General features: G+C 39.5%; 1 protein-coding gene across 1 annotated transcript in view; it reads right to left on the reverse strand.

Annotated features, from left to right (window-relative positions):
* The window catches only part of LOC125266170, a 124559-nt gene that overhangs the window by 57217 nt on the left and 42208 nt on the right, over positions 1-25134 (reverse strand). Inside the window, exons 10-13 of the mRNA XM_048186624.1 lie at positions 8762-24877; positions 7974-8228; positions 7485-7572; positions 6323-6407 (exon numbers count right to left, since the gene is read on the reverse strand). Of these exons, the coding sequence (XP_048042581.1) occupies positions 6323-6407; positions 7485-7572; positions 7974-8228; positions 8762-24877 (16544 nt within the window). The remainder of the gene's footprint in view (positions 1-6322; positions 6408-7484; positions 7573-7973; positions 8229-8761; positions 24878-25134) is intronic.

Genomic DNA, 25134 nt, shown 5'->3' on the forward strand with positions numbered 1-25134 from the left:
GCACCGAGTTTGAGTGTGGAATCATGGGAAATGTCGTCTTCACCTTACAGTCAGTGGAAAAGAATCGGGACGGGACTCAAGCAGAAATGTTATTATAGATGATTATAGGGGTTATGCGCAATCTAACTTCTGTTTTCTGTAAAACAGATTAGATCGCTTCCAGTTTAGGACTTTTGTGTGTGCTTCATGAAAAATTAGCCGTTTTATTCAAAATAACTTAAAAGGAGCGAACAAAGATGAGCATAACTGATGTCCCCCGCATATGCAGATTGATATTAAAAAGCTTTTTTAATTTTTCTTCTTCACACTAACGTTTAGATATTTCATAGAATAAAACACCTATAATAATGTGAACTAGGTAGTGTCGCTGAATACCTTAAAGGTCCATAGATATGGCGTCAGTTCTGCTGTTAACACTTTCTCTGACAAGCGGATGCAATGAAACCAGTTTTCCAGTTTAGTCATGTGACGTTCGACATAAACCCCATTAACGTTACTGTAGTATGAAGCAGCGCAGGGCCGAATGATGTTGGATCTGAACGAGGCAGCTGGAGAGATGGCTAATGAGAGACGAACGCAACACGCCTCGAGAGCAGCGGAACTTTTATTATGCCACAGTCGCCGGCGCTACTTCTTCCGGTCAAGCGTATATTAGATACATTTGACTGTTTTGAAAATTACGTTATGACCAGGTTATGACGTTACTCTGTGCGTTCGCTCGGCGGCTGCTGTGAGAAACTTGCTGCACACTGCAGTAAGCTTAGCTAGAGCGATTTTAAAATATCATAAATGCTGGTTGGCTTGTGTTGATAAATGGCATACAATTGATTTTAAAACATATTGTATGATGGAGAAAATGCTGTATTACTAAGCTACTTGACAAAATAGTGTTTTTTGCTGAGGCATCAAGAAATCTTGATCAAGAAATCAAGAAAACTAGATTTAAACAATAAGACTAAACGTGTCAAGCTATATAACAATAATTTATTTTCTGTCTATAAATGTTACTAAACAGTTGTTCCCTTGTCTAATAAAACATGTAATATATTAAAGCGTCTTTAATGTTTCCATGGTTTCTGCAAAATAAATACCGGAAACCGAGGGCAACGCGGATATGACGCCATTGACAGGCGACTCCCGTACACGTCCCGTATCCTTGGTTAAATTTGCGATTTTCTCTCACGATTTACAAATAGTTGGAAAAATTTGGGATATTGTAACTTCTCAACTGAACACAATATATAACACTGGCCTAGTGGTTTTTGGATATTTTACGGCAAAAATCTTACACTGTAGCTCTAATCAAACCTGTACGCTGCAGTGAATACTGCCAAATGAGAGCTTAGAGGTGCATGAAAAGTTCCTGATTTAAAAAAAAAATTATGTTACATGATACATGTTGCACTTGGATATTTTTAGCACATTTGGTAATTACAAAAAAAGATTAATTGTTAAATTATTTAAATACTGAAATTTATTTTAAATAATTCTGAAGCTGATTTATAAGATGACTGAGGCCCTCTAGTGGATCTCGGTCCCCTATTTGAGAACCACTGTACACTGAGTTCATTATCGCAAAATAGACGGTGATCAGGAAGACCCCAACATTAAGCAGAGGGGTTTTGTATCACCCTAAAGGTTTTTATTTAGTTGATAATGGTTGATTGGCTGTGCATGATCCCTTACATAAGCTATTTGATTTCTATAATTTATATTAGATTATTATTTATAAATATACATATACAATTTTTTTTCACAATTGATCAACCTCACAGGTTGTTAAAAAACAACAACAACAACGTCACAATGTTCTGTTCTGACTGATTGATGCTCTATCAACCGAATACACAAGCTACTGGATGGCGTACCATTCACCGCTTCACATCCATACTCCCTCTAGGCACTTTCTCTTTGATCTTCTGATTAGGAAGACAACGTTGAAGTAAAGAGTGTCACAGTGCTATCACAGGTTCCGTGGTCGCTGTAGGGAAATCAGCAGGAAAAGGAAGCGAGGTGCGATTGGGAGGGGTGAATATCTTTGGTGACTTTCAGCCAATGTCATCCTATAGGCCTTTGATTCCTTCCAGTTAGTATTCTGTGCATACTCACTACTCAGAGTCAGAAACTCTTCCTTATCCAATTCATTCGCTCCATTCTCTCTCTCCCTTCAGCTCAGCCTCTATCTCCCCCTCTCTATCGCTCTGATTTTCTTTGACACATCTTCTCCCTTCCATCTCTCAAGGGTTTTCCAGCTCTGAGGATGACTATTGTAATGGGCATAGTCATTTGAGGTCTGAAGGATATTAATGTTCGTCCGGTCTGGAATATAAATAAATATATATTCTGTCCTCAATTTCACAAAGAAAAAAAAAAATGGCCTACATAAACAGACCTGTGTTCTATATGGCTTTTTCTTATATGCAAAATATAAAGGCATACAAAAAGTTTAAAAGAACTGTGTGAAGATACACAGAAGGCACAAATATACTAACATTGTATCTTGTACTTTCTTTGTTAAGAATAGATTTTGAAAAGAAAAATCTATATTTAATGTCAATACTAGTAAATTATTCTGCCCTTATACATCTCTACACAGTAGTAGTGGCAATTGATGTACCATCAAACAATTTGTTCTTCTGTTAAATTTGTATTACAATACCAGTGATCCTCAGCCAAATATCATCACAGAGAAAGATGAACTTCTTTCCATGCTGAGCAATTCATTTAGCACTGGTTTCATATGCACAAAAAGCATGCACTAATAACTGTTTTGAATTATCAAAAGAAAGCAGAATAATGTACAAATAATCATTCTTGTGGTTATCGATTCGGCCACTAGAACAAAGTCATTCATCATGTAAGAAAAAAAACCCAGCAGCTTCAACTCCACAGGGGAAAGTATGTGCACTGTTACAAGATACCTCTCCATTTCAAGCATGTTAAAGGGATAGTTCACCCAAAAATGAAAATGCATTTACTCGCCCTCAAGTTGTTCCAAACCTGTATGAATTTCTTTCTTCTGCTGAACACAGAAGATGGAATTTTGAAGAATGCTGGTAACCAAAGAGTTGATGGGCCTCATTGACTTCCATAGTATTTTTTTCTCCATACTATGCAAGTCAATGGGGCCCATCGACTGTTTGGTTACCCATATACTTCAAAATATCTTTTTTTGTTTACAGCAGAAGAAAGAAATTCATGCAGGTTTGGAACAACTTGAAGGTGAGTAAATGATGACAGAATTTATTTTTGGGTGAACAATCCCTTTAAGAAATGTGAAATTTATTGTATAAGAGTTAACAAATGGATACATACTTTATGCAAACAAGCCTTGGCTTTATCATTCCACTGTTCAAACTCAGTGTTAATCCAGTAGGACAAAAATGATCCCATCACCTTCCACCTTCCAGCTTTCAGCTCTCATCATCTTTCCCATCTCCTGTTCTCTTATGTTTCCATGAATATATAAAGTACACACGTTTTAAATGTGTTTGGGTCAAAAATATCTTAAGTCAACAACAATCACGTGTGACATGACATAAATAACAAAAGATGTCTTAACTAGCATTTGTAATAATCTCTGCATGTGGTGCTTGATAAAACAAAAAAATGAAGATATATAAATACGCAAAGAATCTGTGGCGTTTAAACCGTTTTAAAATCCAAGGTTACTCTAGTAAAATTACATTGATTTCAAAATCTCAAGATCACGCCACAGAAAATCACATCATCATAAACAGCTTCTTCATACAGGTAACCATCTCAAGTTCGCTTCGCTAACTGCCTCGTGGAAGGGCCACTATTGAGGTAATTCAGTTAAGAACTCCTTATGGAATGACCCTTCAAGTAGCATTTCCTTCCCACTGTGGCCTTCAAATGAGTAAAAATGCTGTTTAGAATACTGCAGTTGAATGTTGCTCTTCCAGTTTATTAAACTGAGGTTATCACAGTGAGACCCTGCAATTAGTTTACAGCAGTTTGGAAACAATAAAATGAAACCTATGCAACTATGAAAACAAATGTGTCCACAAAAGAGTTTTCAAATGCAATTTAAAGCAGCACTGACACCATTCATGCTCAACAGCTGTTCATATAAAAGCACTAATTCATTCATTATGCAACATACCCTTCCACAAAACCTTGAGAAGTGCAAGCAGTGTGATTTCAAGTCACCACTTCGAACCTTTGCATTAAAACAAAAACACTGGATACTAATGGTTACCACAACAACCGGTGGTTAAAATCAGTTTTAATAAGCATAAAAGCTTACAGTAAGTCCATCTAATTTTCTGCCAATCTCCTCTGTTCTGTCAAAGAAAATAGATTCCTACTTTCCATCAGTATAAAAAATTAGGGAAATGTGTTGACAACATAATGACATCTATCAAACTGACTAAAAAAGAAAATGTTAATATTTCACTTCCTTAATCCTGTATGAAATCACCTGGATAAAACACTATGTCTAAGCTTCATTAATAAGGGGTTTAACTCATTCTCAAGACATCTGACAGCAATTTAAACCATGCACTTAATGTCTTTTAAAAAGAGACATGTTGTATGATCAATGTTTTTGTCTGGATTGAGTCAAACTACATGAAATATGTATATAAAAGGTGCCCAAGGGCGGCTCCACATGCAACAATCAAGGTTGTGTTTCCATAGTAATGTCACATAGTTGCCATGGCAAATTATTTCTTGTTGAGATAAAATGACTATTTTAAACAAGGAACTATCCAGCCATTTAAAATCACATGGTCATTAGCAGGTCTTAAAATTAAGTAAATACAACCTCAGATGAACAACAACACATGACATATTACACCGTGTCATTATTTATTCAACAAAAATAAAGACAAAATGGAGAAGTCATAGGTGACAAACTAAGTACACCCTATGATTCAGTTGCTTGAAGAGACACTTTAAGCAGCAATAACTTGAAGTAATCAGTATGACTTTATCAGTCTCTCACATCATTCTGGAAGAATTTTGGCCCGCTCTGGCCCGCATCTGTTTATGCACAGCTCTTTTAAGGTCCCGCCACAGCATTTCAATCAGGTTGAGGTCTGGACTTTGACTGGGCCATTGCAACACCTTGATTCTTTTCTTTATCAGCCATTCTGTTGTAAATTTGGTCTCGTCTGTCCAAAGGACATTGCTCTTAGAAGCCTTGTGTTTTGTTCAGATGCAACTTTTTTAAACCTAAGCCGTGCTGCCATGTTCTTTTTAGAGAGAAGAAGCTTTCTCCTGGCAACCCTTATAAACATGCCATACTTGTTGAGGCTTTTTCTAATTGTACTGTTATGAACTGCTGATGTCTTTCCTCCTTGGCATTGTGTTAACGCACACCTGAATGCTCCAGACCAGCAAACTGACAAAACTTCTGCTTTTATAGAAGTAATGACACTTGCTGATGATCAGTTAATCAAAGACATTTGATTAACAATGCCTGTCTGCTATTTACCCTCTTAATTCCTGTACTTAGTTTGTCACCCATGGCTTATCCATTTTGGCCTAGTTTTTTTTTAAATAAATAATGACATGGTGTAATATGTCCTAATTTTAAGACCTGCCAAGGACCAGATGATTTTTTATTATCCTGATACATAAAACCATAGAATTCAATGTGTTCTTTCTTTTTCACACAACTGTTTATACTTTATATACATATATACACACACATATTATATATACACACACACACACACACACACCTATACACACACATTTTTGAATATTATATATAATATATATAAAAAATATATATAAAATATAAGAAAATACAAAAAAAAAAAAATTTCAAAATGCCAGTCTTGGCAAGTATTCATTTATGTTTTAAGTGAACACATACAGTGGAGAAAGAAAACAAATTAGTAATTAGTAAGTATAATGGATCCGTGCCTCAGGTCTTAAAGTGACAGCAGCCTAATATACCTGCTGCCAAATTATGAGATAGTTTCCCCCCATGGTATAGATGTCAAAATTATGGCCAGTGAAAATGCTGAGTGGCTTGTACCTGTGGCTAATGAGCAAAAAAGTTAATGTATATATATATGTATATGTATATGTCTTGCCTGTCCTTTTCAACACTTGTCTCTGGTACTTAATGCTTTCAAAAACAAACATAATGTAAACATACACATACCATGCTAAAGGAACACCTCCTGCACTTCAGATCCTTTAATAAAGAAATTGTACAAATACTCCAAACATTAAGGGCAGAAGGCATTACTTTAGCTGTCAGCAGAAAATAGTGATCATTTGGAGATGCCTTTCGTGCCCAACACTTTCCCTGTCACAGCCTTTGTTTCAATAGAGCAATCACCTATCACCACGCTCCCTCCCTCTAGCAGCTGCATCTGAAGACACAGCTGCTGTGGCAGTTTGCACATATCAATGTAGACCACAGACTAAAGTTTTATGAGAATCATGAGAACATAACAACAAAAATGCTGGTTTTACTGTCAGCTTGTTTGGTGGACTTGATCATCTAAGCAGTGCAATACAAACACTCATCAAGATTCAAGACTGACAATTGCCAGTTATTTAGTTATTTTAGTTATTTTTTCACCAGATCTAATAAAATATCCATTGAAAATCCTACAATCCAAAAGCCATGTGAGCTCCCTACATTTTTCACTGATAATACATCATCAAATCAGACCATTTGTGTGGGTAGAAATACATTATGCTTTATTAATTACTAAAATATTCAATGCAAAGCTAAATTAGTGGGGTAAATATCATCTCTCATTTCTTATGAAGAATAAATGAAGACAGGTGATATGCATTTTGATTCATTTAATTTTGAAGAAATCTGTTAAACACATGATTCTGAAAATTATAGCAGCTAATTTCCATATCAGAGTAAGAAATAACAAAAAAGTTATTGTGATGAATATTAAAATAACTGAAATATAAAGTTGCAGTTATGAGAAAACAACAAGAACAATCTTTTAATATTTTTAATATTGGGCTTCCATAGAAAACCATTTAATGTACAAATGTTTATATAGTATTGAATTTATTAGTTTATTGTATAATTTAAGGCATTTTTTTATTGCTTCTTGGACCCCTTTTTCTCTTCTATAAAAAGATATAATAATTGAGGCACAATTCCTCAATGGCAAATATATATATATATATATATATATATATATATATATATATAAATAAACAAACAAACTAGTAATGTTAAAATATAAAAATTGTACATACCTGTTTATTTTCTCCTGTAAATATAGGCCACTCAAAAAGAACTGACATCGTTAAAAAAAAACCTACTAAAATGGTGGCCTCTGAATTTGTTATATGTGAATCTCAATCAACCAAACAGCAGAAGGGCAGTGAAATAAGAAGGGTTCAGTTTATATAAACATCAAGAGAACAAAAGAGTGAATGGAGGAAAAGGGGAGGACAAAACACAAGAATAATTTATTTTCCACTATTCAAAAAGGTGATAGACATTTTGTTCTTCTCCCTCTTACCTCATGCAGCTTCACTCTTACTTTATTGATGGCTTTCAACCAGCGCAGACGGGAAGGAGAGAAAGGAGGTGGGCCATCCTCATAGAAACTGAAAAAGACAATTAAATGCCATAAGACCAAGTGCTGGAACTACACTTTTGGCCCATTTCCTGGAAGAGTATATTATACATTTACATGCATATAATTTGATAAGTTAATTTTGTCACCTTTTTGAAGTATACTAGCATACATATGGTCTCAAAGCTAGCAGACATGAACTAAAGGCAACAAAACTAGAAATTTAGATCCGATCAGATCAGAAATAAACATTTAAAACATGATTCTGATACAGTTAAACAATATGTAATTATAAGGTTTCATTACAGTTACAATCAGGTCAATCAATACACATTTTCCAGTGTTGAACTTTTATATTTAAATATTAGCTTAGTTTTTAGGATTCATGTGTATCGTGTGCATCTTCACATCCATTCAGTGTGAAACACATACCTGTGCTGCCTTTCTGGCTTTCTCCCTTGATGAGCAACAGGCTTGGGTGTGACCTCCCCTTGTACATCTTTCTCCACATTTGCTAGTATCTCTCTTTCCCCTTTTTCTGTGTCATCTGATGCTGGAAGAGGTTGAGCAACAACAGAAGTCCTAATTTGACTGTCTGAATAGCTTCGCTCTTCTGGCTCAGAGCTGAACTGGGAACTGGCTTGGCTAAGGTTACCAGAAGACCCAAATCGAGAGCTGTCCACCGGGCTGGTGAAAGAAAACAAAAGATGTAAATATCAAGATGTAAATATCTAAATCTAGTCACAAACTAAATCACTCAGGAATCAATTTCAGTCCTAGACTTTGTTTAAAATGTGTTTGGGTCAGTAAAGTCAATGATGTCATTACAGTAATGCAGGATGAAGATGAAATTTGAATAAACATACTAGGAACAGTGCTAATTTGAATTTAATGAAATACTAGATTAAGAAGATAAATATATACAATCAATCAGTAGCAGTGAACCTTTTTTTTTTTATCTAAGTACAATTTAAAAGATTCATAATTTCAGGAGCAAGCAAGGTACTTGTAATATTTTTAATGTTATGCATGTCTTGACAGACAATAAGAAACCAAAAGAAAAAACAAAATCAATAATGTGAATATATAACAAATTAATAATATTTAATAAAATGAATAATTAATAAAAAAATTAAATATCTTGGAAAGATGGAGGGTAATATTCACAATAAACCATAATAAATGGCCTAAGAATAACCATTTATTATGATTTTACTAGCCTTTTATCAAAGGTTTGCTGTAGATGGGTCCCTGGTGGCTTTTCTTCACTGGAATTTATATCAGGAGGGTCCTTGTCCTTATCTATGCAATCTTGGGAAAATTGAGATTTCTCTATATGCTCTACTTCCAGACAGGACGCCCCTTGTTTAAGTGCTGTCGGACTCTCTGGACTTGTGTCAAAGCTTGGCTGCTTTTGTGAAGAGTTGTCACTTGGACCTTCTGTATCACTGGGATCTGCACTTCCTGTGACCTCTGATTCAAGAGACAATTTATCAGCCTCGGGTTCATCATTTTCTTCAGGCTTCAAGTCTGGGTGTTCGGACTGGGCTGCAGGAGGGGTCTGAGGAGGTGAACTTTGCCATGGGAAGCCTATTTTTCTTCCAAACATTGATGACATGGTCTCTTCCTTTGCAGAAGCTGATTTATCTTCTTGGAAGAGACCCACAGACAAACCCTTGAAACCAGAAAGCAGACTACTGCTCTCTGCTTGTGGCTGTGAAGGGTTGGTGCTAACTGAAGGGGCAGGAGTGGAAGAGCCAAAAAATGAGCTGAAAGGTTTGGCTGTCTCTGCTGCACCAGACATAAAATCACCAAAAATACCTTTAGAAGGTGGTGAGGTTGGTCGTTTGTCTTCAACTAGTATTTTGGGTGTAGATGGTGGGGTTTCAGTGTCTCCTGGTGATACCTTTGAGGATAAACCCAATTCAGATGTCTCTCTGTGTCTTGTTTCAGATGTATCATTGATCTCCTTGCTTTCATCTTTTGTTTCATGTGAAGAGTTGACCTCTTGCTCTTCAACAACCTTTAACGACTCAGAATCGCATTCCTTCAGTTCCTCATTTACTAATTTAGTAACTGATACAGACTCAGATTCAGAGACTGCACTTGACTCATTAACATTGAGGCTCATTTGCTCTTTAGAGTCATGTGTTCCATTGTTACCTTTAGTTTCAGATTTATCTGGTAGCTTGGTTTCATCTAATTTTGTTGCTTCTGTTCCTTTAAACATTCCAAACAGATCCCCAGTGAGGGAGTCCGTTGGCAGGCTGGTTGGAAGATTAAAAAATGAGCTCTTCTGCTGTTGTGGTTGTGCTGCAGTAGAGGTAGGTGATGACTTGAAGAAAGAGGTCTGTGGCACTGAGAAGAAACTAGAAGTTGCTGGCTTGCTAGAAGCACTTGGGCCAGAAAACATTGACATGAAGCCAGAAAATGCAGCAGGTTCTGGGGGTCTTTGAGAGCCAGGCATTCTTGGTCTTGGTTGACCAGAAATTACAGGTCTAGGTCCTCTTGGTCCAGGCATTCCAGGTCTGGGCTGACAAAAAGGTCCAGCCATTCTTGGTCTAGGTTGAGCAGGAAAACCCAGTATTCCCGGCTGAGGTACATTAACTTGTTTAGGCTGTTGCTGTTGCGGAATAGAAGAAATCAGCTGTGGATCTAAAGATGGTTGCATGGTTGCCACCATTAATGGTTTGTCACTTTCTTCTGACTTTGTGATTTCATCTGTTTTTTCCTTAAGGTCTGCTTGCTGGCTGTCAGAAATTGTGTATGTTATTTGTACATCATCACCTTTCCATGATTCTTCAGTGAGAGTTTTCTCATTTATTGTGGCTTTCTCAGCATCCAGAGGTTTGCTTGTTTCTTGAGACTTTTCCAGTTCCAGACGTTCTTCTGATTCCACATTTTTCTCCACTGGTTTGTCATTTTCTAATAGCATTTCATTTTCTTGTAATTTTTTCTCAGGCAGTTTTTCAAGCTCTACAGCTTTATCAGATTCTAATGAAACCTCTGATGGTTTCTCAAGTGCAACAGGCTCTACAACTTGCCCGGATGAATTTTCAAGAACAAACTGATTTAAATCTTTATTAAAATCTTTTTTTTCTGGACTCGTAGCTACATTTTCTTTGTCATTTTCCAAGCCCAGCTCCTCATTTTTAAGTTTGTCATTAATAGCTTGTTCCTCATGTATTTTGTCAAACACTGAAGTTTCTTCATTTTTAGACTGTTCCTTTGTCAGAAGAACAACCTCTTCAGTCTCATTTATTGGTGTCAGGCAATCAGTTTTCGTTGAACAAGCGGCTACAGTTTCTTTGTAATTTTCTATATCCAGCTCCTCATTTTTAAATTGCTCATTAATAGTTTGTTTCTCATGTATTTTATCAACCACTGAAGTTTCTTCACTTTTAGATTGTTCCTCTGTTAAAAGTACAACCTCTTCAGTCTCATTTATTGATGTCATGCAATCAGTTTTCTTTGAACAAGTGTCTACAGTTTCTTTGTAGCTTTCCATGTCCAGGTCCTCATTTTTAAGTTGCTCATTAATAGTTTTTTCCTCATGTATTTTGTCGACCACCGAAATTTCTTCCTTTTTAGTTTGTTCCTCTGTCAGAAATACAACCTCTGCATCCTCATTTATTAGTGTCTTCATTTTAGACATTGTATTATCATTTATGGATGGCTGCATTTCATCAGTCCTCCCTGTAACATCCACAGACTCTTCCTTCATTTCATCACATGGTTTTTGATCCAACTTAACTGGAGATTCAAATGTGTTTTCTACAGGAACCTCTTCTTTAGCCTCAACAGATGCATTTTCATCTGTAACTGATTCAGTTAAATGTATGGATGTTACATGGCATGTGAGAGAACCCTCCCTTATAGTGGTCACATCCACAGATTTAGAATCTGATTTTTTATCATCCATGAAAGACATGATGTTAAATCCAGTAGATTTTGTTTTATCAGATGAGAAAACAGAGGGAACTTTAAAGAGACTTTCTGGCTCAGAGCCTCCAGTTGGACTTTGCCCACTAAACATGGAAAACAATCCCTTTCCTGTTGTATCCTTATTGTTGGACTCAGTTGCAGCAGCATCAGTTGGTGCTTGAGATTGAGAACTACTTCCACCAAACATGGAAAATAAACCAGGCCCATTATTTTCTTTGGCCCCAGAACCAGGCAAAATACCTCCGAGAATGGAGGATCCAGATCCAGGTGTTTTTGCAGCAACTCCACCTGTTGGTGCTGTCTGCTGAGAAGACCCACTAAACACAGAAAAAATTCCTTTACCAAGTGGTTCTTTGGAAGTGGGCCCTCTTGGAGTTGGACCTCTTGGTCCAGGTCCTGATGTAGCCCTTAGAACATGTCCTGGTGGTCCTCTTGGTCCAGGTCCTGAGGCCACCCTTGGAGTAGGCATGTGAGGTGGTCTTGGACCTACAGGCAGATCTTTTGGGCCAGAAACAGGCGGACCTTCCTTTTCAGGTTGTGGCTGAGCAACAGATCCACCAAATATAGAAAATATGCCCTTTCCAGGTGGATCTTTGGGTGCAGGTGATGCAGGGGTTGCTTGAGGAGCAGCACTTCCAAACATTGAGAATAATCCTGTACCTGGCATTTCTTTGGAGGATGAGGACCCAGGGATTATTCCTCCTAGTATGGATTGTCCACTCTGAGGTTGAGATGTGCCAAAAAGTGAGAATATGCCTTTGCCAGATTGCTCTTCAACAACTGTGTCTTTGAGAGTGGAAGGAGAAGCTGGTTCAGTGCTGGTGGTTATGGCCTCTTCATTTGAGCTTGCAGGCCCTGCCGCCTGCACTTCCCCTTCGGTTGTGCTTGGTTTAGATTTTGCTATGGAGGTTTTCAGAGTGTCTTCTGATACTTTTTCTGTTCCTGAAGACACTGGTCCAGAAGTGATACTCAGGTTGTCAGACATTAATTTAGGGGATTCGTCAATATCTTTTATTTTCTCTTCACACTTTGTTGATTCAGTGTTTCCACCATCCTCTAGGTTTGACTCTTTAAAAGCACTGGACACTTGGTTGTCTTTATTGTAATCTTCTTCAAGATATGTATTTTCAGAAGAGCTGGCCTCAGGGCAGATACTCTCTTTTTGTTCAACAGTGCTTAGTATTACTGGTGCTGAAAATGCATCAGAGTTGGTGAGTACATCCTCAACGGAGTAATCATGTTTAATGTCAGAAACCTCTGTTAGAGCCTCTGGAGAATCCATTATTTTAGAGAAATTCATTTTGATGCTGTGACTGTCAATTTCTTGAGATGCCACATCCTCTGTAGCTAAATTGTCTTGAGACACATCAGTTTTTTCCATAGAGGTCTTGTCAATGAGAGACAAAGCAAAATCATCTTTCTTTGTTTTATCAGGTTCATCTGTCAATATATCATCTTCACTAGGACAGTCTTCAGGACTGCTAGCCTCCGAAATCATGATCTGAGGAATAAGCATCTTTCTTGGCCCCAAACCAGAACTTACTAATGATCGCCCCTCTAGCTCAGTGGGTGAAACTGAAGTAAAAGAAGGTACCTCTTCAATAGACATCATCTCAGACAAAATAAACTGTTGGGGAGTAACATCTAATTGACTAACATTGTTCACCACAATATCTTGTGTTGAGACAGATTGAGACATTGCTGCTGTTTGTGGTATGGTGGCCTGTGAGGTAGCTTGATTTGACATATACTGGGCATCACATCCACTAACTGTAGCTGAATGATGTAGAGTTGACATTTTATCCGGTTGGCCTGAATCAGTCTGGTTGCCAGACATGACCATAGATGATATCTCTTTCAATTGTGTTTGAAGTGTTAAGGGGGTAATTGTAGACTCAGGGGAAGATGTAGGAAGGCTTGTGTCAACCAGAAATGACGCATCACTTGTGACTGAAACTTCAGCTAAGGAGATGCTTCCAGAAGAGTTTTGAGACTGTGACTCTGCTGAAATTCCAAAAACATTAATTGGCTGAGAAATTGTGCCACTAAATGTTGGAGCCCTACTTTCAGCAAACGCCTCTGTGATCTGAGGAACTGACGTTCTGTTATGTTGTACTAGTAAACTTCTTAAAGGTGGGTCAGTGGGGAAAACTTGAGCTGGTGGAACTGGGGAAACTTTATTAAGTTCAACAGGTGGAATTAATACAGAAGGTGGTGTAGTAAATCCTGGACTTGGAAAAGGCTCCGTGGGTGGATCAACTAAGGATGGTGGTGCAGTATGTGCTTGAACAGTAGTTAGTATAGTTCCATTGAACACTGATGTATCTGCTGTTGTTGTCACTGTCAGGTTTGGAGATTTGGTAATTTCTTGGTTAAATTCAATACAATGATGAAGTGATGGTTTGATGATTGACTGTATCATTGTATCACTTCTTTGTGAGACATTATCTGTTGTTGGCTGTGAGCCTGCTCCATCAAATAACGATATCAATCCTTTGACTGATATCTTTGTGGCTGGGCCTGAAATTGAGACTTGATATGGAGATCCATCCATAACACTTGACACGACAGCTGGACTTGATGAAAGTGGTCTTGGACATGCCATGGTAATTTCAGAGTTCGTAGTACTTGTGGGTACAACGACCACCGATTCTAGTACAATGGCAGAAGTCGTCACTGGCAGGTTTGCAGTAGTAGACACAAAGTTAGATGACAAATCTTGATCATGTATGGATACATCTTGAACTGATACAACTGGAACAACTGAAGTTTGAACAAGTGTTTTGTCTAACACTAGCGGCTTTTCGTTGAAAGCAGCTGTCCCATTCTGAGGGATGCAGTCTTCTCCAATGCTTTCCACTGTTGATTGTTTGATAAGACCTTTTGGTCTTGAGACAGTAGTTGAAGTAATTAATGGCTCAGCCTGCTGAATATGTTGAATCCCATCATTCTCAGTTAATGTTGAGGGAATTGACCGGTGTCTTATCTGCCTACTGATGATAGACCTTTGAGCTGGTTGCTGATTAGTTGTATGCTCTGAGCAATTTATGTGAGGCATAGATTTTTGGGGCAAGTCATTGAAGGTCACCACATTAGATGAATCACTGATTTCTGTAGAGAGCAGAGAGCCATGTGGATCAACACTTGTGCTGCTTGCAAATGCTTGCTCCTTATCCAGAAGCTGTGGGTTGACTGGTTCAGTAGGTTCATGTTGTGCTTCCCTTAATTGTTCAGAATATTTGAGGAAATGCAAATCAGTTCTATGCAAATTATTTTTCTTCTGAACTGATGTATCTGCCATTAGAGTAGGCACATTGGACTGAAAAGACGGATATGATGCTTGAGATGTAGGTAAATTATTTGATTGGGTGACCAATATTTCCTGATTTCCTGACAGTTGAGGAGAATCTTGCTTATTTGTTGTAGTGGAACTCTGAACTGCATATATAGGCACTGTACATCTTGATGTGCTCCGAGTAGATATGTTAGTAGTTCTTAGAGATGAAAGATCCTTGACGTCATTGTCACTTTTGTTTTTATTTACGTCAATCATTATGTCAGCAGTCAAGTCAACAGCACCAACAAAACATTTTTTAGAAGTAATACTACCATTTTTGGGATATCTGCTTCCAATCCTTAATTTCTCCTCTTCAGATTGAGTAAAATCCACAGGATGTCCATTCTGAAGAACAAAGGAGCAGTTGGGCTTTGTAGGTGAAACAATGACAGAAAAGTCAACAGGTTTGCTCAAGGCCTGAGATTCTACAGTTTGTATCTTTGAGATTGGGAGCATTCCATTTCGATGATAGGTAGGAATCTGCTGGCGCAACAAAGTTTCTGTAGTATGATGTCCATCCAATAATTGCATTCGATGTGGATTACTTTTTTCTAGTAAGGATATACAGTGTGACATTTTTTGAGGGATCTGCTCAGAAGGCGAAAATGATTCAACTATTAATGGCATTCCTACTGAATCTTTGCTTGAATGTTTGTTGATGAATACTTTATCTTTGACAAGAGGCAATACTCCATTTGGAAGCATTTCTCCTGTTGATCCCGCAGACATTGTAGAAGTTGATCGGACCACAGACATATCAATAGTGGATTTAATTGTGTTAGCTGGTGCCGAAGGTACTTTTGGTCCTTGATCTATAGTTGATTTCAAAGAAAAAGAGGACTTTTCATCAGGCAATTTGCTTTGCCCTCGAACTGGTTTAGGGAACAAAGGAGGCTCTACAATTAAAGGTACACCAGCTAGTCTTTTTAATACTTCAGCATCAGTGGTTGGTCTTGTTTTCACAAGTGACAGCACACCAGCTTCAATGATAACATCTCCAGACATCTCTGATGGCTTTGACAAGAGTTTTGGAGACATGTCAACTATGTCCTTGATTGTATTAGCTGGTGCTGTGGGTATTCTGTTGGGTTGTCCTGAAAGAGATGATTGCCGTGTCATTTGTAATGTGCCAGCTTTGCTTTGAAAGAAACCCACTTTAGCAGAGATTCTTCTGACTTCAAGGGATTGCTGGCTTGAAATAACACTATTCTTTTCTTTCAGTGTTTCCTTATCTGAACTTTTCTGCACTTGCGATGGAGATGTAGACTTCATTATAAGGTTTTCTTGGGAATTACAGGGTGTTACTATTAAAGGCAATCCAACAGATGCCCCTATGGCAATCACAGTATCTGATGTTTTTCTTTTCATCAATGGCATTGGAGATAATTCTTGTTTTTCCTCTTGGACTTTTTCAGTTGGCTTTGGAGACATATCTAAAATTGTATTAGCTGCACTGGCTGGAGCACAGGCCGTTTGCCAACTAGGTGTTTGTCGGTTTAAGATTGGACTTAACTGTGATGCTTTCAAATCCATCATCTGTTGTGAAGAATCACTTTGTGTAACATTTGATTGTGATTCAAAACTCCTGAGAAGAGTTTTCCGCTGTTGTGTTGAAGGCTCCACAATCAAAGACATACCAACTACTTCTTCATTGCCATCTGAGATCGATGTTGATCTTGCTCTCACAAGTGGCAGCACTTCCTTTTGAAATGCATCAGTTACCACAGCTGAATGAGTAATTGATTTTGCAGACATATCTAATGTAGCTTTAATTGCATTTGCTGGAGCAGTTGTTGTTTGATGATAAGGAGAAGATTGCACTGGCAAACTTACAGTTCTGTTATAAGGATGATTTTGGCTCTGTAAAACAGAGCATTCCTGGTAAAACTTGGAGTCACTAGATAAGAGTTGTGGCAATGACTGACGCCTTTGTGGGAGAAGATTTTTCTCTGGTACTGATGGCTCAACAAGCAAAGGTAATCCAACAAGCTCTTCATTGCCATCTGAGATCGATGTCGACCTTGCTCTCACAAGTGGCAGTGCTTCTTTTTGAACTGCCTCAGTTACCACAGCCGAACATGTAGTTGATTTTGCAGACATATCTAACGTAGCTTTAATTGCATTTGATGGAGCAGTTGCTGTTTGATGATAATGAGAGGGTTGCAGTGGCAAACTTGCTGCTTTGTTGTAAATACTGTTTTGGATGTGTAAAACAGGGCCTTCTTGGAAAAACTTGGATTCACTAGATAAGAGCCGGGGTAATGATTGATGCCTTTGAAGATTTACCTCTTGTGCTGATGGCTCTACAAGCAAAGGCAAACCAACAGAATCTGTATTCATTTCTGTGACTGACGCACGTCTGCTTCTTACAAGGGAGACAGCTTCAGCTGCTGAGCTCTCAGTGATTACTGTCCCCATATCTTTATTGACTGTCTTTGAAGTCATATCCAGAGTTGCTCTGACTGAATTAGCTGGAGCTGTGCTCTCATTATGTGATTGTCCAGTCATGTGACTAATTCTTAAAGATTCACTAGCAAGTGAAGTCTGCCTTATGAGACTATTTTTATTTTGAGCAGGCATCTGCAATGCTGGGCTTAACATGGGTGATGTTTTTATTTCAGAACATGTATGAGGTGATGGTGCCCGAGGTATAGAAGTTGGCACTTGGCTGGGTTTGGCACTTCGCTTAAATGGACCTCCCTCTAGCCTATCAAGTTGAGCTGGTGTTGAGGCTGACTTAAATGCTGCCTTTGAGGGCGAATCCACCAGGACTCTGTTAGAGCTTACTTGAGTACTCTTTGCCTGGGGCATCTGACCTGAGGCTTGTCTAGCAAGCTGGGGGTTTTGTCTTTGTGATAAGGGTGCTTCATTGCCACAACTGTCATTTTGTCTGGGAACTCCACAGTCTGGAGGAAAGTATTGTGGTCTGCTTCTCGGAGAGGGTGGAGCAGATACAGTTCCGAGAGGTACTTCAGACATTTTCAAGGAGAGATTTCTGACCTCTAGAGCTGGAAATGTGACATTTATTTCTTTCACTTCCTTACTTAACTCAACAGTCAGGTCAGCTGCTGTCTCACTCATGTCAGATGTCTCTTCATTCTGGTTTTTAATGTTTAGTTTTGTTGTGGTAAAGTCAATGACATCCAGAATACATCCTTCAGCATGAGTATCTAATGGAGATTTCTCATCATTACCTTTGTCTTTTTTGCTCATGGTTCCAGAGAAATCCATAGGTTTACTACAAAAAAAAGAGTCAACTGCTATTTGTGGTTTGTTAAAAAGTAAATTCTGTGGTGGTGGCAATGATATTGTTTGATTTGACATCACTGTGCAAGGTTTTGGCTTTAAGGGAACTACTGCAGTCTTAGAGACTTCAAAATTTGACACTTTGTCTGATAAAGGAGACTGTGTTGACTGTGATGGCTGTCTTGCTAGTTTTTGTTTCTGTGAGGCAGCAGAGGGCTTAGTAGGTGATACTTGAGGTGTGGGGGTTGCACTGGGCTGTCTAAACCCATCCTGCCTTGTTGAACTTACTGGTGTTACAGGAAGTGTCCTAGTTGAAGTAGGTGGCATTCCATTGCTCTTCGGTAGATCAGGAAGTTTTCTAGAAGTGGCCTGAGGTTGTGGTGTAATTGCAGATCCTGCTAAAGCTGTGCTTTTAGCTGTTTGTGGTGTAGTAGATGTCTTTTCAACAAAATTCTTAGTAGTTAAAACAGGATGGGAAGTTTGCTTATTCTGAGTTTTCTGGTCAACAGGCTTATCATCTACATGTCCAATCATGATTTCAGGAATTGAAGGTTTCATATTTGAGGGGTGCCGTCTATAGCCCACTGATGAAGTAGACATAACTGGAGAAGAGGACTGTGGCACAGATACTTCAGGAAAAAGGTCTTTAATACCCTGATTTTTCCAGTATGGTCCTCCATGACATGGATTCTTTTCTTTCCTTGAGAGGTCAGCTGCTTCTTGTTGCTCCTCTGTAGAAATTATGCTTGGCTCTTGTGAACCCATTTTTACTTTTTTGAGATGGTACACACTGAAGTCAACAGGTTGCTCTGTCTGTGCATTTATGGACTCCTGAAACATTTGGGAGAACCGCTCAAGGTTCATATTCATAATCCGGTCACCTTTCTGAAGAGCTGAAGACAAATCAACAGGAGTATTTAGGAGCTGCATATCACACTGATTTTTTCCTGGTATCCAAAACACTTCATCTTCATTGAATAGAGGAATTTTAAAACCACAAAGCGTCATCTTTGGTTTATCTTTTTTATGCAGAATACTTGAGATATTTTCAGTGATTCGTTCTAAAACACGGCTCTCCTCTGGGGTCGCACATGCATAAAGGTGCTTACCAGCCCTATCAGTCAAAAGAGAGTATATATATTCTTCATCCATGTAAACATAATAGCCACAGTCTCCTACCTCAGCTGGCCACCACATTCCCTGCTCCAACAAGGATAGCCACTGCTGGTACCACTCAGAATCTTCAAAAAACATTTCATTTTCTATATCTCCACTAGCAGTCACAGAGCTTCTGAGGTCAACTGCACCTGGAGTCAAATCCAATGGCCCCTTTTTTTCAGTGAGTCGTTTGAAGAATCTTGAGTCAAATTTAAAATCAAAATGTGGTTTGGGGGTCTTTGAGGCATTTTTACTATTTAGTTTATAGTCTGACATTGACTGGCATGAACATATTTTTGCTGGTACATCCGTTGAGAGGTTAACAGCAGCTTCTTTCTCCATCCAAGGCTTTTTGCTTCTTTTATCACTGAAGTCATCTAAATGGTCAGAGCCTCCCCAGGATTTCCTGTTTGTGTTACTCATGTCAAATACAAAAATATCCTCTCCGTTTGCTAGTGGAAGACTACTTTGAAATGGCAAATTGACAGCATCCTGCCAAGGATGTGAGGGTATATGGAACTGACTAGGATCCATATTTTTAAAATTCCACCATTCAGGCATCTCTACTACTGGTTCAGAAGGTAATGGCATTCCCACTTGATTTGCAGAATAACAGTCTGGAACTTGTGTTGCTAGGGTCTCCAATAGAGCATAATCATTCAGTTGCTGCCAAAGAAGAGCTTCTATGAGACACTGATGTTCATACAGTTCTGGGGGAATCACACCATTCTCTGCAAATGTATACAATAAATCTTGGTATCCATAATTAGTAGACGTGCCATATAAGAGTCTATGTATCTCCTCCATGTACAGTTGTGTGGATTTCACTGCAGGATGCAGATTAGCAGGTTGTTGAGAAGCTTCATTTACTAATTTGTTTGACTCTGAACTCCCGGTGCTGCTGGTAACTGAAGTAGTGGTCTCATTTTTACTCTGCTTAGACATTAGTCGATCAAGAAAGCCCTTTTCTTGGTCCTTACTTTTTGCTGGTGAGTCGTTTTCATTGGCTCCAGATTTAAAAATCCCAGAAAGCACACCTGCACCACTACTGGAACTACTTTTTGGTTCTTCTTTGATTTGAAGAGAAGGAAGTTTAGATGAAGTGTCTTCCTCTGATGCCTTGTTAAATAATCCAGACAAAAAAACTTTTTGTGTTGAAACTTTTTGATCTTTTTCAGCACCTCCATCTTCAGAGGACAAAAGTTCAACTGGTTTGGTCCTCTGAATCTGTGGGCGGCCTTGACTAGGTTTAATTCCAGAACGGTCTTGTTGCTGCTGTTTTGATTTCTGACTAGGAGAACCTTCATTTGTTGCTGTTGGTTCTTCAGCTGTTGTGGCAAGTTTGCTCAAAAATCCAGATAAGATGCTACTAGACTCATTTTGCTGATTGCTTGCACTTTGAACAGATGCATTTGCTGGCTGCTTGCTTGACTGAGTATGTTGTTGCACAGATTCATCCGAGGTGGCCATTTTGAAAATGCTAGAAAATAGACCACCAGACTGTGTTGCTCCTTGTGACGCAGTCTGAGCTTGACGTTGTGGACTTTGCAGCTGGCTTCCAGAAGCAGGATGTGGCTGCTGTCCTACAGAAGGTGATTTTTGAGTTGCAGCTTCTGATCCCATCTTCAAAAGACCAGAAAGAAGTCCACCTGATTGGCTTGGAGGGGGTGGCTGCTGGGTAGAGGTTTGACTCTGTCCTGATGCATCTGGCCTACTTGTTTGTTGGTTAGGCTGACCTCCTGGAACAGACTTTGTTGACTGAGCTGGAGTATCTACTGATGCAAGTTTGGTGAAAAGGCCTGAAAGCAAACCCCCTTGTGGTGGCTCAGTGGTTGATGAAGTATGAGAGTGAATCTGATTTTGTCTTTGTAAAGGCTGTCTGTTTCCCTGCTGCTGTTGACTGGACCCAGGTGGTTCTTGTTGTGATTGTGTTGGTGTTGGATTTGTTGAAAAAAGCCCAGAAAAGAACCCACCCTGTTGGCTAGAAGATTGCTGGGGGGCACTTTCATTTTGACCAGACCTACTGACTTGCTGCATGGTTTGTGACTGGGGTTGTGCAGTGGCAGTATCTGCAATCTTATTAAGCAACCCAGAGAACATTCCACTTGGTCCACTTTGTGGTACCTGGAGAGGTGGATCTTGGTTTTGTCGTTGCAAGTTTTGTCTGTTAGTTTGCTGTGCATTAGGTTGACCAGAACAAGGAGGCTCCTGCTGTGGACGACTTAGGGGAGCTGGATCTTTGGCATTATTAATGTCTGAAGCACTCATACTAAACAGGCCAGAAAGGAAGCCACCTGTCTGAGATGGTGACGGTTGTTCAGGGAGTTTAGAGTTTTGTTGTGAGGTCAGGGTACTATTTCCAGGATGTGGCTGTTGAGGAGCACTCTCTGGGGCTGTTAGCTTGTTAAAAAATCCTGAAAACATTCCACTTGCTGTAGCAGGTGGTGGTTGTGGCTGTGCAATTGGATTGCTGGACTGTTGTTGATTAGGCTGACTGCCAGGGCCACTTGGCTGTTGTGACCCTGCAAGAGCATTCTCTGTTAGTTTTAGGAGTCCCCCCAAAAGTCCTCCGGTTTGACTTGGAGGTGGTTCAACTGCCTGCGGCTGAGATTGTGGTTGACTCTTTGTGTCTGTTTGTCGTTGACTTGTTTGTTGACTGCTGCTCTGTTGTGATGTTTGCTGCTGCGGAGGTTGGGATACCTCTCCGGGTGCTGGGACTGTCTCAGGGTTGGCCAACTTCAAAAGCCCAGATAAGAATCCTCCTGATTGAGGCTGAGGTGAAGCTCCTTGAGATGGCTCATTGGAGGTGCCCTCCAATGCTACTTGCTTATTGACATTTTGATTTTCAGGACCTGGTGCTGACTGGACACATGCTGTTTGGGGGCTTGAAACTGTATCACTGGCCAATTTGAATAACCCAGAGAAAATTCCAGTGCTCTGCTGTGGTTGGCTCTGGCTTTGAGTATTTGCAGGTGATTCTTGACAGGAGCTCCCTTCATTGGAGGGTTGTTGTTGTTGTGGGCTTGCTGATTGGCTGCTTGTGGTAAAGCTTTCAGGGGCAGTCATTTTCAATAATCCTGACAACAGTCCTCCTGACTGAGGAGGTGCAGCCCCTGGTTCAACCTGGTTCTGGGTGCCAGTAACAGTGGAAAGTAGCCCTGAGAATAATCCACCCTGTTGTGGTTGACCAGAAATTGTTTGCGGTTTGTTGTTGGCAGATAAAAGACTGGATAGCAAGCCCTGAGACTGGGGTTGTGCTTGTGTATCGGTTTGTGGCTTTGGTTGCACCTGAGTCTTTGGATGATGGTCCTCTGGCTTAGCATTTGCTCCATCTTGAAGTTTAGATGGATTTTCATTTCTCTCAACCTGGTCTGCATCCAGTGTATCTATTTTAATGTCACTTTGATTTTCAGTAGACAGGCACTCATGACATTTTTTATCTGTTTCTATGACTATATCTGCAGAAGCTTCTTCTACATTGAGTGGTTTTTCAGGATTCACAATAACAGTGGGAATACTTTGTGTAGTTGCTGTTGGCTTTGATGAGTCTTGTGTTCCAGTCTGTGCCTTTGGATCAGTTGGACTTGCTTTAAACAGATTGGAGAACCAGCCAGTATCTGTATTTCCTTTGGAAACACTTTCAAGCAATGCAGAACGACTGGACAGTGGTGATTTAGTCCCAGTTTGGGGTACGCCAGGTCTAGGTGGATTGGGATCTTCACCTGTTGTCAATTTTAGAAATCCAGAGAGCATACCACCTTCTTGTTTAGGCACCTGAGTACTGACCGGAGCATCTGAGGAAAAGAAAGGAAGCTTTAATTTATTGCCAAAAGTACTAGACACATCCTCAGATCTTGGAGCCTCGGCTGGCTTAAAAATAGAGAACATTGAGGGGGACTCAGCTGGCTTGTCATCAGGTGTATTGTTTGATATGAGTGAGTTCAGTGACTTCTTAAAAGGGCTAAAGAATCCAGTTTCTTCTGCGGGTATGTGACTGGCAGCATTTGCTTCAGTTTTACTCTCTCCTTGCTTAGACATAGGCCCTCTGGGCATGGAATCAGGTAATTCACCAGATGATTCTGTTTCAGGTAAGAGCTCTACTGATCCACTTCCTGATCCACCACATGAGGACTGGTGCTCAGGTTGTGTGCCAGAACCCTCTAAAGAAAAACTCTTGGATTTATCCATTGATGCTTCTTTTAACTCTGAGTTTCCCTGAGATATATCTGACTGCGAAGTATTTTCAGCACTAGATTTGTCTCCAAAAAGCCTGAAAGGGCTCAATCTTCCTAGCACTGAATCAACCACTGTTTGAGCCTGACTTGGAGTGGAGTCCTGAGTTTGAGAGCTACTTGAATCAGTAATGTTTGTAGCATCAGTCTCTGATGTGGCACTAGCTGGTCGACTGACCTCTGGGGACTGAAATGGCAAGAGTGACTGCAAAGAGAACTTCTTATCTGCACTGACTTCCTGATTAGCAGGTGGTACAACAGCAACAGGAGTTGGACTACCAGACGTTTTAGGTATAAAAGAGAACAGTTTGGAAATACCAGACTCTGCCTGGGGAGGAACTGGAGATGGAGTTTTTGTTGCAGTTTCTGTTGATTCTGTATTTTCAGCTGCTGGTTTAGTATTTGTGAATGTGTTAAACAATGAGCTCATGGCATTTTTAACACCTGCGATACCTTGTTCCACAGCATTTTCCTCTTTGACCTCAGCTGGTTCACCCTCAGTTTTCATTTCTTCACTCCCCGTTTCTGTTTTTGTGACAGATTTTTGCATTGATTCATATTTACTAATTTCCTCCTCTCTTCCAACCAGATATTCTGACACAGTGTCAACTAAGTTCTGAAGTTCATCCATAGTATCATGATACTCCTTATTTGGTTGCTCCACAGGTGACATTTCATCTGAGCCCCTTGTGCAAACATTCCCCATGCTACTTTGTTGTTCATAATAGCCTTGTGACCATTCATCATGAGAGGAAATATATCTTGAGTTATTGTAGTAACGGTCATTTTCAAATTGTGCATCCTCTTCTACAAACGCCATATCATCCAGCTCCTCTTCAGACCCAAGAGAGAACTGCATTTCATCGGATCCTGCAGATCCATATTCACTTCTTGCTCTCATCCTGGCTTCTTCCTCCTCACAATAAATTGTATAGTTCTCAAGGGTGTCTTCAAATGAGTTTTTGGCCCACATTCTGGTTTTGTACAACAGCCCCTCCGTATTTAATGCTTGGTCTGCCCTGCGAAGTTGCCTAATTGAAGGGATGATGGAAATCTCAGGAGGGGAAATTTCATCCTCGAAGTTTCTAGCTTCCTTATAGACCAAACGGACTTCACTGCTGCCTGTGGCTGTTCTCGTGACGAGATTTTCGGATGCATCATACTCCTCAGCCTCCTCAGGGGACATTGCATCACACTCTACTGTCTGGTAGAACCGACTGCCTTTGGAGTCACCCGGGCTGCTCACGATTCTATAAATTTCACTCTTGGTCTCATCATCATCATCCCATGTTTTCTGTGCTGGTTCCAGGTAATCATCCAGTATGTTGTCATTCATTTTGTATTTGGTCTCCCAGTCTTCAACTCCCATGCCTGAGTCCACTGGAATCATTCGGACATCATCTGTACCACTTGAAAATCTGATGTGCATAAAGTGAAAATGCCAAAAGCATGGATGAGGATGAGAATGAACAGAAAGAGAAATTAACAAAATCTTAAATCAAAATATATAGATGGATAAAAACAAAGAAAGAATATAAAAATGTATGAAACAACTGAAATTATGTAAAATATTTTCTGAAGGTAGATTGACTGCAAAAAATTCTTGAAAATTACCTAATAACTATTTTTCTTATTGAAAGAAGATTAAAATGTACTTTAGAAGCAACTCTTAGAT

Source organism: Megalobrama amblycephala, linkage group LG4 (assembly GCF_018812025.1).
Source record: "Megalobrama amblycephala isolate DHTTF-2021 linkage group LG4, ASM1881202v1, whole genome shotgun sequence".
In the NCBI taxonomy this organism is placed as follows: domain Eukaryota; kingdom Metazoa; phylum Chordata; class Actinopteri; order Cypriniformes; family Xenocyprididae; genus Megalobrama; species Megalobrama amblycephala.